Source organism: Microtus oregoni, unplaced genomic scaffold (assembly GCF_018167655.1).
Source record: "Microtus oregoni isolate MIOR12 unplaced genomic scaffold, Mior012 000005F_ref0000423, whole genome shotgun sequence".
In the NCBI taxonomy this organism is placed as follows: Eukaryota; Metazoa; Chordata; class Mammalia; order Rodentia; family Cricetidae; genus Microtus; species Microtus oregoni.
The window spans coordinates 53581194-53594612 of NW_024543064.1; the positions used below are offsets into that span (position 1 = coordinate 53581194).

General features: G+C 37.1%; 1 protein-coding gene across 1 annotated transcript in view; it reads left to right on the forward strand.

Annotated features, from left to right (window-relative positions):
- The window catches only part of Plaa (phospholipase A2 activating protein), a 32624-nt gene extending 19426 nt beyond the window's left edge, over positions 1 to 13198 (forward strand). Inside the window, exons 8-14 of the mRNA XM_041652732.1 lie at positions 109 to 266; positions 979 to 1198; positions 5073 to 5141; positions 7292 to 7360; positions 8269 to 8370; positions 10827 to 10991; positions 12449 to 13198. Coding sequence (XP_041508666.1) covers positions 109 to 266; positions 979 to 1198; positions 5073 to 5141; positions 7292 to 7360; positions 8269 to 8370; positions 10827 to 10991; positions 12449 to 13014 — 1349 coding nt within the window. The 3' untranslated portion in view covers positions 13015 to 13198. The remainder of the gene's footprint in view (positions 1 to 108; positions 267 to 978; positions 1199 to 5072; positions 5142 to 7291; positions 7361 to 8268; positions 8371 to 10826; positions 10992 to 12448) is intronic.
- Positions 13199 to 13419: the final 221 nt, after the last annotated feature.

Genomic DNA, 13419 nt, shown 5'->3' on the forward strand with positions numbered 1-13419 from the left:
TTAATGTTAATTTAGAAGCATCCATTAAAAAAATGTTAAAATTTGTCTAAGTGTTTTGGATTTTGCTCTGCTAGTCAACCTTTTGATTGTTAAAATATTTGTTTTAAGGTACTAGAGAAGGACAGACTCGTCTAATCAGAGATGGAGAGAGAGTTGAAGCCTACCAGTGGAGTGTTAGTGACGGGAGGTGGATAAAAATTGGTGATGTTGTTGGCTCATCTGGTGCTAATCAGCAAACATCTGGAAAAGTGTTATATGAAGGGAAAGTATGTCTACTTCTGCTTTCTAATTATTATTTTAAACTACACAGAAAATTAGAAATTTTCTCTGCTAATAAAATTTTCTTTGGTATTTTGGCATTATAAAGTACATTATTGTAAAAAAATTACCTTCTGTCTTAAAGTAGATTTAATATATACATTAAAATATAGAATTAAACTTTCAAATATATCTATATAAAATCTTTCCGTGTAGAGGAAGCTGCATATGACAAATTAGCCATTATCTATCATTTAGAATTTCCCATACAAAACTGTTTCCAGTCAGTTTGGATTAGGAGTTTCTTTCATCTCATGCTTAATGCCTGTCTCTATTAAACTTGGCAATACATGAGGGACACTGTAGGGCTGTGCTTATGTGCCAATGTCTTGGTGAGTAGGGCACCCTAACAGCCAGAAATTTTGACCTTGAGATCAACCATTTGGGAGCCTTGTTTTGGACCTGGAATTAATAATGATACTCGGTTGCCCATCTCAGCCATCACCTGCCCCACTCCTAATGAAACACTAATTTTGCAGCACATGCACACTTTGGCTCCTTATCTGCCAATAGAAAGCTTTCACCTTTGCATTTTGGAGAATGTTTTAAAGTATAAATTGTTAGAATAAAACACCTAGCACCTGTATTATTTTATACATATCTTTACCATATTTGAACAGGTGAATTATCAATCTTTTGTGTTTTCTTTTTTCATTATAGGAATTTGATTATGTTTTTTCAATTGATGTCAATGAAGGTGGACCAGCATATAAATTGCCATATAATGTCAGCGAGGATCCCTGGCTGGCTGCGTACAACTTCTTGCAGAAAAATGATTTGAATCCCATGTTTTTGGATCAGGTGGCTAAATTTATTATTGAAAACACAAAAGGTCAAAAGCTGGGACTTGGTAATACCAGTTTTTCAGACCCATTTACAGGTGAGTTTGGAATTGTATTAAGTCTTATGTACTAACTAACGTTAGTGTTAGGGTTGGGGGCTTTGTGTGTGTCAGGGGAGGAGGGTATTTGTTTCGATTTAGTGGAGATATTAACCAACGTCTTATGCACGTGCAAATACATACTCTTACTACTGAGGTATAACTCAGCCTTTTTATCTTGTAATGATAAACCTCAAAGTGTACACCAGGTTTATATTTCACTGAAACAATTATAAAACTATTCTCTTTCAAAATATATCTTTGTGGAGCTGGAAAGATGGCTTAGCGGTTAAGAATGCTTACTGCCACTCTTTCAGAGGACTCAATTTTAGTTCCCAGCACCTACAGGAGAAGGCTCACAACTGCCTAAAACTCCATCTCCAGAGAGAAACTAATACCCTCTGCAGGCATAGTACATACGTGCATACCCCCATTGTACACAGGTCTACACATAGTTAACACTAAATAAAATATTTATGAACATACACATATCTATGAATATACATATATGCATATACACGTGTATACATATATGCATACATATATAGTGGCTGAACGGATGGCTCACTGCTTAAGAACACTTACAGAGCACCCAGATTCAGTTCCCAGTCCAGTGGCTTACTACCGTCTGTAACTCCAGCTCCAGAGAACCCATTGCCCTCTTCTGATGTCCACAGGTACAGGTCACACATGTAGTACACATACATACATGCATTCACGACATTCATGCACATAGAATAAAAATAAATAAAACCAAAAAAATTAGATATATAACCTCCCAGTAAACTAAATAAAATTAAGATACTTTGATTCAATAATTTGAAATAAAAAAATTAAAGATATGCTTTTATTTATTTTTTTATGGTAATAAGCCTCAAATCTAGGAATTTATCCATACCATGCTTGCCTGTATTACTAAGCTACACTCCCAAACTTTGTAGTTTCTCTTTTTTAAAATAAAAACTTTCTACTGGATTTTTTTAAAATTAATTTGTGTGTATGTGGGCAGATGTTTGTGGACATACATAAGTCATAACACTTGGAGGTCAGAGGACACCTCTCAGGAATTGGTTCTCTTCTCCCAGGTGTTTCTCAAGGATCAAACTCGGGTTCTTAGGCTGGCCAGCAGGTGCCATTACTTTTCAAGCCACTTCACCAAGGCTGGTTATTTTATTTGGTTGGTTTTTAGGTTTTGTTGTTGTTTTGAGACAGAATTTCTTTATGTAGCCCTAGCTCTCCTGGAACTCACTCCGTAGACCGGCTAAGTAGCCTTGAACTCAGAGATCTGTCTATCTCTGCCTCCCAAGTGCTGGGATTAAGGCGTGTGCCACCATGCCCAGCTGCTCTAGGCTTTTTAAAAGTGTGTGTTATGGCTATCTTTGCTACTTTCCTGTTGCTGTGATAAGACACTGTGACCAAGGCAGTTTATAAAAGAAAGTGTTTCTTTGGGACTTGCAGTTTCATGCTTAAAATCCATGACCATCATGGTGAAAAGTAATGGTAGCAGGCAGGTACTGGAACGGTAACTGAGAGTTCCCATCTTGAGGCACAATCACAAGGCAGAGAATTAATTGTGAGCTGTGTGAGGTTTTTGAAAACTCAGAGCCTGCTCTAAGTGACACACCTTCAACAAGGCCACACCTCCTGATCCTTCCCAAACAGATCCACCAACTGAGGACTGGGTATTCAAATGCATGAGCCTATGGGGACTCTTTTTTTTTCAAACCATCACAGTGTTTTCATATGAGGTTTGATAGATGTATGTCAACTCTAAGGCAGAGATTGATCATGTGATTTGTATTCTATTACTGTAATTTAATACGTTATCTGTAATAAAAATGACATTAATGGAATTAGGATTTATTGCTAGCATATAAATTATAATCCAGGAAGTATTGCTATACATATTGAATCCAGAAAATTGAGGTACAGAGGAAGTAGGATGTTTTGTCTCTTCTTTGAACAAGACTTCTAAGTAAAATTTTAAAATAGATACTTACAGTTAATATCTTCCTTTTGTGATGCATGTATTTGTGTGCGCCTGCATGTGTTATAGTTGGGTTTAAATTCAGGAAAGGCCTTGCACATTCTAGCCCTGTGTCTCCTTTTTTTTTTTACCCGTGTTTTTCATGTGCTAGTGCTTTTTGTTTTATAAAATTCCCATGTCCCCTTCTTCCAAATTCTTCTTTGGATAGATTTCCTTTCTTTCCTCACAAGTACTACATGATCGTCACATTCTCTTCTCTCACTCTAATGTAAGAATCCATTGCCTATTTACATAGTTGAACTAACATAATCAAAATTTTCAGAACCTGGTCAGTTGTCCTCATCAACTTAGACCATGAAACCCAATATGGATAAGTTCAACAGAACCACCATATGTGGGTTTCTCATGTATACTTCAGCATTGCCAGGGCATAAATTTCAAATTTTCAAATTTCATAAGTGGTTTAACCCTCCAAATACTTGGATTTAGCATAAAGAGAAGGGTGGGTGAGACTGCATACTTAGTGCCTGGATATTTTCTTGTTTCAGACTCTGGTGCAAAACAGTGAACACATTGTAGTCCTGTAAAACTAGACACCTGGCTCTGTCTGGGATATTAGCAACCACTCGGCTTGTTTTGTTCTTCTAAATTCTAACTTTATAAGTTGTGTGTGTGTGTTGGGGGGTGCACCTGTGTGAGTGTGCGTGCATGTATATGTACTAAAAAATTTTCACACATCTGTGCTTGTGTGCACATCAGTGAAAATGTTTCCTTTGTTGCCCTCATACACTGTAGCATTTCTCTCTCTCCATCAGTTGATGTCAGGAGTTACAGTTATATTTCCTGCTAGATTCTCAGCACTGTGCACTCTTTGACATGTGAGTTAAGGAACCCAGAGCTTTCCAAAAGATTAACATTAATGTCAGTGGTATTCATACAACAGCAACCACAGGAATCCTAGTAAATCTGTACAGGAATGATAATAGGAATTCCATACATACATTGTTAGGTCACACGCCACTTACAATTCTATATATTGGTTTCAGTTATTTCTACATGAATGTGCTGGGGCTAACATTTCAAACTGGCGTCAGTTAAGAAACTACACTTAGGAGCAGGAGAGACAGCTCAGTGGTTAAGAGCACTTACTGCTCTAGTAGAAGACACAGGTTCTGGTACCGGCACCATGTGACAGCTCACAACTGTTTGTAACTCCAGTTCCAGGGGCTCTGATGCATCAGAGGACCCTAGGCACATGCATGCGGGTATAAAAAATAAATATATACACATAATTTTTTTTTGCGAAATATATTCTGCCCCTTCCCCATTCAAATCCTCCCTGCCTCTCCACTCAATACAACTCCATGCCCTTTCTTTCTGTCTTTAGAATACAAATAGGCAAACAAAACCCACAAGAATTCACACACACACCAAAACCCATGAAAACACAAAATCGGAAACCATAATATACAAACCAAACACCAATAAGACCAGGAAAAAAGTACAAACAAAGCAACATAAGACAAAAAAGTCTACAAAAATATGCAAGTACAATTGAGTTTGTTTTGTGTTAACCATTTACTACTGGGTGTGGGGCCTGTCCTCAGACGTGGTTAATATCCCCAGTGAGACTACATTGAAGAAAGTTAATTTTTTCTTTGTGAGTGGCATATACATTTTTAAAAGGAAAGGAACTGTGCTTGGAGAACCACTGAAATTTTAGTTTCTGTGCAACAGTAAGCTATTTGGCTATAATCTCTATCATTCTGTCATGTGACAGCTTTGCTACTGGTCTTCTTTTCCCAAACTTTGGTTCTTTTAGCATAAATACCACACTGTTTATCAGTTTTAATGTACTTGAGCTTTTCCATTGTTCTGCATGGATAGGTGGTGGTCGCTATGTTCCAGGCTCTTCAGGACCTTCCAACACAGTGCAGACAGCAGATCCTTTCACAGGTGGGATGCATTTCGTTACTATAATCTTGATATATTGGCTTGGTATATAACATTTTGTATTATATATTGGCTTTACATTTTGGAGATATGATCCAATAATAGTTCTCTTATGTTTATTTCCAATTTTGATAGATCTTTAACTTACAATTTTTGCTTTTTCCTACAGTGTGTAGATTTTCTCATGATTTTAAAGAACATGTAACCAGAACATTGTTTTCTCCAGTGGTTCTTCCAACAAGGAGAGCAAAGTAGTTAGAGTATTTAATGTAAGATGACCATAGTACCAACCTTAGCTCTACCACATGCTTGCTTTGAGAAATTGGCAAGCTCTTTAACTCCTCTGGGCTTTTTTTAAAATCTATGAAATGAGATAATAGGAGAGTCCTCTAACCAAGGTGTAGGGCCAGTGTTATTATTGGCAAGACGCTATCATAAGTCATGGCGAAGAAGGAGCCATATGAGTCTTTGGTATTGGATGGAGCAGTGCAATCAAGATGTTCCTCATGCATGTTTTGACTAAGCCTGGAAGGAGGCATTCTGCCCAGCTGTCTAGGATCATTGTTCCTAATCTGAGTTTTATTAGTGGCTTCTTAAAGTGTCATTAGAGGTTTTCAGGATTCATTTATTTCCTGAGATAGGCAAGCTAATGATTAGTTTCAAAATGCATCAGTATATTTCTTTGAATGCTGTTGAATCTTGAGGTAGAGTTCATGGACAATATACCCAGTTTGCAGGCGATTCATGACCTTTCATGGAATCCAGTGACCTTCCAAACTCAGCACTCATGGGAATATAAACCTACTGTTGGACTCTAGCGTCCAAACTCGAGAAGGAGTCGCCCCCAGAGACCATCTCACACACCACAGCCGATGCAAAAGCATGAGGATTTTATTAATTCTGTCATGACAGGGTCCCCCAGCATTCGGGAAGCCGAGGGACCCCGAATAGTGGGCACAGGCTACTTTTAAAGGGGCCACAGAAGCAAGGGGGGTTGTTCTTTGACTATTCTGATTGGTTTATTCGAAAGGGCTATTACCAATAATTGACTGGAGAACTGTTGCCAGATCAGATGAGGTAAGAGGTCATTTTGACTCCGTTTCCCAGGGGACCGAACCAAAGCCTACGTATATGGGTAATTGTTCAGGAACTGAGTATGTGCGAGTGTAGCTGTTAGGTCCTTAGTTCCCAGGGGAGGAGGGGGAGCACTATGGCACAGAGGCTGAGAGGATCCAGAATTGTCAAAAATGGCTTCAGGGTTGTCTTAAAGTCTTACACTACGACCCTTTTTCAGCCATAGATTGTTTCACTATAACTGTAGGTCAGTGTCATGGAACTCTAAATTTCTCTGGATGAGAATCCTTTCTTTAATGAATAAAGTCATCACCTAGATGCAAGTGGTTGCACCTTGTGTGTTGACAGCCAACTCTCAGGCTATATGCTTTGGCAGTGTGTTGTCTGTTAAGGAATTCTTTTGAGTATGTGATTACATTTTAAATGGTATAAGGACCTGAAGAATATATAGAGGATGACTTTCTTTTTACCGGTAGTTTTAAGAACAGTGCTCTTAACCACTGAGCTACCTTTCCAGCCCCAAGAATTATTTTTTAGTGAAAATGTAGTGGGCACTTTCTAATCAACAACGCAGCTATAAGCATTTTTCTGTAGAAGCATGTGTGTGTGAATTTGAAGTGTGATTGATGGTGATATCATTAGTGTAAGGAAGCTGTAGTGATATTTCATTTGTATTTTAATAAATAAAGCTTACCTGAAGTTCAGAGAGTAAAACAGCCACACTGATCAGCCTTTCAGAATAGGCAGTGGTGACACACACCTTTAATCCCAGTAGCCACACTAGTTTGCCATTGAAACCAGGTGGTAGTGGTGCACACCTTTAATCCCAGCCTTTGAGATGAATATAAAATGCGAGGAAACAGCTCTCACAGACAGTGTCATTCTGAGATTCCTGGAGGCAGGATCACCATTTCAGACTGAGGTAGAGGTAAGAACCAGTGACTGGCTGTTTTGCTTTTCTGACCTTCAGGTTGAACCCCAGTTTCTGTCTCTGGGCTTTTATTAATCGTGTTACAGGAAGCAATGACTTAGGCTTTATGATCTGTACTTTGCTCACTAGGAGTATTACTGCGTTGTAGGTGCTGGTCGTTACATGCCGGGTTCTGCAGGTATGGGCACCTCCATAGCTGGAGTCGATCCATTTACAGGTAGGTACTTTAAATTTCTTTTTCTTTTGAATTTTAAAAATTTCATTGAAACTTCTTAGCCCTTAGCCTGGTTTGTTGAGTTATTACCTAGAATTCATTCTGCCTTCCAACTTTGATTCCCTGGTGCTGCAAACAATTTTTCTTTTGGTTTTGTTAATTTAAGACATTGTCTCATAGTGTGCCTCCCAAGTGCTGGCATTAAAAGTGTCCATAAACATAAGTAACAACAAAAGACAGTTTTAATTGAAGAAATTTTAATTTGAGGTCATTTTATTCCACTGAATATTACTAAAATTTCAATTTGTGATAGTTTGTTTATCCCAGGATCTCTGTGTAACCCTGGCTGTTCAGGAACTTACTATGTAGACAAGGCCAGCCTAGAACTTAAAGAACTTTGACAGCCGCTGCCTCTTGAGTGCTGGGATTGAAGGTGTGCATCTGGCTGTGTTGGACCATTTTTATTAATCATTAGATAATTGAGTTATCTTAATTAACAAGTATAATTTATAAAGATATAGAAAATGATGAGACTGACTCTTGTATTTTAAATAAGCAATGAAGGACATGAGAAGAGTTAACAGAGTGTTAATTAAGACAAGAATGAAGTTTTATCCTTGTTACTTAACCTTTTTAAAATATTTTAGGTAGAATTTTAAGAACAAAATTAGGAAATTTGATAGGCCCTTTTCTAAATCTTTACTTCCATTTTATGAGCCAGAAATTACTACATTGATAAATATAAGCAGTATCCAAAAGTTTGTGAATGGTTTAGAGGTGGCTTGCTGTTTTTATTTTATGCCTTGAAATAAAATTACATATCTCAGTAATTGTGAGAACACAGTCATCAATTAGGAAAAAAAATCTCACTTTGAGTATTTGTTATAATTTTCATGATCTCCCCTAAATAGGAAGTAGTGCCTACCGTTCAGCTGCATCTAAAACGGTGAATATTTATTTCCCCAAAAAAGAAGCTCTTACCTTTGACCAAGCAAACCCTATGCAAATATTAGGTAAGTCTATATTAATGTTTTTATTACATACCCAATAATAGCTAGAGATGTTCTCAAGACTTAATCTTCCTCCACTTGACATGTGCAAGGATTTGGCTTCCTAAATGAATAGAGACTTCTAGTGAGGTAGTTGTTAGCCAGCTGTGTTGACAACAGTCTGATAATTTAACCTTTATGGGTTATAAAAAGTTTTGTACAAATACAGGATAAATGGTTATCATGACTAATAGAAAGCACCTATTTAGGGGAAATGTAAATTCTACCCTCAAACTCTTGAGGGTTTTGCAGGAGGGGTGTGTGTGAAAATAAATGAGTTTCATTGTGGCATATTTGAAAAGTAAAGATAATATTTTTTGTTATTTTAAAGCAGTTTTTTTTAATATTTTCATTTGCTTGCATTGGTGTTTTGTCTGCATGTATGTGTGAGGATGTGAGATCTTGGAGTTATAGACAGTTGTTAGCTGCCATGTGGATGGTGGGAATTGAACCTGGGTCCTCTGGAAGAGCAGTCAGTGCTCTTAACTACTGAGCCATCTCTTCAGCCCCTTAAAGCAGTTTTTTACTATGTAGCTTGTCTACAACTCCTGGTCTATCTGCCTCACCCTTTTGAGTGTTAGGATTATAAGCATCGTACTATCACACCCCACTTTAGAGTCTGACCTTTAAAAATAAATAAGTATCCTACACAAAATGAACTCAGTCGTATTTTTGGAGGTTCTTTGTTTCATGATGTTTTTTCAAAGCTTTTTTTTTTTAAAGAAAAAAAAAACTTTATTTTTGCATATGCATTATGGTTTCCAGATTTGTGTTTTTATGTGTTTGTGTTTGTGAGTTCCTATATGTGTTTCCTGAGGGCTGTTTGCTTGTTTGTTTTGGCTCTTTCTCTTCTTTTTCTTTCTTTTGTCTTGTTGTGTTTGTTTTTATTTTATCTTATTATTAGTAGTATTAGTATTTTAGATGCCTATTTGTATCCTAAAGAGAGAGGGTGTGGATTTAGATGGATGGAGAAGTAGGGAGTATCTGGGAGGAGTTGGGGGTGGGGAAGCTATATCAGAATATATGGAAAAATTCTATTTTCAATTAAAAAACATAATGCCCTGTAGACAGAGCCAGTCGGTACTCGAATGGAGGAAACGGAGGAAACACCATGTCCTCTGACCTCCATGCCTTTCCACTGTTTCACTGTGGACCCTGCTTCTTGTATATGGAGTAAAGTCAAGCTTTCAAATGATAAATAAAAATAGATTCGGGTATTTGTAACATTTGGGAGGATGAAGCAGGAGGAGTACAAATTTAAGGTTAGCCTGAATTATATATTGAAACTATCTGGGGAAGGGGGCCACAGGGGAGCAGAGTGGGTGAGAGAAAGAGAAAAATACACTGTTTACTCTGATTGCTTTTCTGTCAGTTTTTCTCAAATTAAAGTGAAAAGGGAAAATTTTGAACTATAAATTACTTTATCCCTTTGTTACAAAGCTGATGGTGAAGATTAATTGAAATAACAGTTGTACCTTGACATAAGGCAAAGATTTTTTTTCATTATTGTTCTTTATATTATTGTTACAAATAGCATTGATAGGTAATATTTTGAACTAAAAAGTATACACACACTTAAACATTTGTTAATTATACAGATCTAAGAGATTCCTTGTTTTCTACATTTCTCAAAATTTTGTTTTCATTAATATGCATTGTTGAAATTATAGTGCCAAATACAAGTGAGATAGGTCCAAAGTCCATTTGTGATTGTTAAAGAGTTGTAAATTTGGGGGCTGGAGAGATGGCTCAGAGCACTGACTACTCTTCCGGAGGACTCAGATTCAGTCCCCAGCACCCACAGTTATGAGGCAGTTCACAACTGTCTGTAACTCTAGTTCCAGAGGATCTGACACCCTCACACAGGCATACATGCAGACAAAGCACCAATGCACACAAAATAAAAAAATTAAAAGAAAAATTTTTTTAATTTTAAAAAAAAGATTTGTAAATTTGAAACTGGTGAGGTGGCTCAGCCGGTAAAAGTACAAGCTTGATGATTTAAGTTTGATCCCTGGAATCTGGTAAAAGGAAAGAATTGATGCCTTGATGCTTAGGTTATCTTTTGGCTGCCTCGTGCAAACCATGGTCACATGTATGTCCGCATTCACACACATATCATACAACACATAAAAATAATAGATTAAATATTTTAAGTTACTACAAATTTGGGGGAAATGGAAGATGACTTATACTTGAATATACATACATACATACATAACTGTTGCTTTGAAAAACACTCAGAGTGGCTCTAAAGCAGGATCTGAGGGTCTTGATTGCCTTTCCTACACTACACAGAAATGCTCATGGACCTCATTTGATTGGTTTTGATAATTGCTGAGAAGAGTGTTACTGTGTAGGAGAGCATTCCTGAAAATGGCATATGTATTATTTGGCTAAGTTCAGGTTTTGGGTTCTAGGAAAGCTAAAGGAACTTAATGGAACTGCACCTGAAGAAAAGAAGCTAACTGAAGATGAGTTGGTACTTCTCGAAAAGATACTATCTCTAATTTGTAATAATTCTTCAGAAAAGCCAACGGCCCAGCAACTCCAGATTTTGTGGAAAGCCATCAACTGGCCTGAAGGTAAGTAGTATCTTCAAATTTTAACTAAGAACCTTTTATTTCTGCCAATATTGCTGATACTTCTAGATTAACTAAAAGTTAATGTGGGTATTTCTAATTGAGATTATGAACATTATGCAGAAAGGCCTCACCACATCGCTATAATTCATAATCTTGTTAGTCACAACCCATGAGATTCCGATGGTATATGTTCGGTATACCTTAACTGAAATTTAGGAACCAGGAATGTTTTAGAATTTGGATTCTCCCAGTTTGAATTATTTTCATTGACTAATTGAACATTCATAATCAATCAAAAATCAGAAATTCTTTTAGAATTTCTATTATTTTAGAATTAAAAATGTTTGAGATTTTATATTTCATTATTTAGGATAATACCTTTAGAAATTCTTTGTGACCTATTAACTACATATTAAAAGCATCTACTATTATTCTACCTTTTATATCATTATCATATTTTTTGAAAACCAAAAGAACCTCTCATGGTTTTTAAAAATCTTTGGAAATGTATTTAATCTTACGTGTATGAATGTCATGTGTGCACAGATGTATGGGTGCCACATGAGTACCTGGTGAGTGTGAAGGTAGGAAGTGGGCAACAGATCACCAGGCACGGGAGTTAAGAGTCGCCATTTGGGTTCTGGAACTTGGACCTGAGTCCTCTGCAAGAGCAGCAAGTGCTCCAAACCACTAATCCATCTCTCAAGCCCATGATTTATTTTTCATGACATTTACTGGAGGAAAAAAGTTTTTTTTTTTTTTTTTTTCGAGACAGGGTTTCTCCGTAGCTTTTGGTTCCTGTCCTGGAACTAGACCAGGCTGGTCTCGAACTCACAGAGGTCCGCCTGCCTCTGCCTCCCGAGTGCTGGGATTAAAGGCGTGCGCCACCACCGCCCGGCGAAAAAAGATTTTTCTTTACTACAAAATAGCCATGTTTAAGATTTAACTGTTCGCTTTGACTGCCTGTTGTGTTCTGTCACTATATTTCCTTTGAGTGCCATAATTAAGACTTTAGTTTATTAGGGTTTTCTTGTTCTAGTGTATGTGAAGATCTTTTACACATGATTGTCCTTATGTTATGGAGCATATAATTATTGTCTTGTTTTTTTACATTCGTAATAAGATTGTTCATTAAATGTTCGCATGGCAGCTATACAGCACTCAGTTACAAAGCTCCTTCCAAAACTTAACTCTCTGGCCTGGTTACCAGATATTTAAAGCTAGATTCCTTACTTCAGTATTCATCTCATTAATATTTGGCTATGTCAGACTATTAGACAATCTAAGAGTTATTTCAGTTTTGAAGCATATAGCCTAGTTTATATAAATATAAAAACATTTTTCACATTTCCTATAAATGGTCATTTTGTAGTGGGAAAATAAAGTAAAACTGAATAATAACTATAGGGAATTTTCTAGATTTTTCATATGTATTAATGAGTATTTCTTTTTAATAGACATCGTCTTTCCTGCACTTGACATTCTTCGGCTATCAATTAAACATCCCAGTGTGAATGAGAATTTCTGCAGTGAAAAAGAAGGAGGTCAGTTCAGCAGCCATCTCATCAACCTCCTGAACCCTAAAGGGAAGCCTGCAAACCAGCTGCTTGCTCTTAGGACTTTTTGCAATTGCTTTGTTAGTCAGGCAGGACAAAAGCTCATGATGGCCCAGAGGGAATCACTGATATCACAAGCAATAGAACTGAAATCAGGGGGCAATAAGAACATTCATATTGCTCTGGCTACATTGACCTTGAACTATTCTGTTTGTTTCCATAAAGACCATAACATTGAGGGGAAAGCTCAGTGCTTGTCAGTAATTAGCACAATCTTGGAAGTTGTACAAGACCTAGAAGCCACTTTTAGACTCCTTGTGGCTCTTGGGACACTTATCAGTGATGATATGAATGCTATACAATTAGCCAAGTCCTTAGGTGTTGACTGTCAAATAAAAAAGTATGCCTCCGTATCAGAGCCAGCTAAAGTAAGCGAATGCTGTAGACTTGTCTTAAATTTGCTGTAACATTGGGGAAGGGAAGCCGAGGTTTTCAACTGATTAATGGGGGTACTTTTTTTTTTTCACATTTTACATGACTGATTGCAGATATTTAAAAGAGAGAAGAAAGAAAACGGAACTGTGGGTTAAATTCAGATCTTATAAAGTTGTGTTGAGGAGAAACAAATTATAAATAAAGTTTTTGCACTGATGGTTGTGAGGTTTTCCTGTGTAATGGGGCAGATTTTCAAGGGTATAGAAACATTAAAACTATAGTCAAAATAGCACAATTACAGTGGCTTTTTCTTCCTTACCTTTATTACTCAGGAGAGCACAGATTTTTACTCATGTCGTCTGCCTCTACTTCTGTGAGACCTTGTTCAGTTGGCCTCTGTGCTGTGCATTAGCTTCTCCGCTTCCTTTCACTGTTGG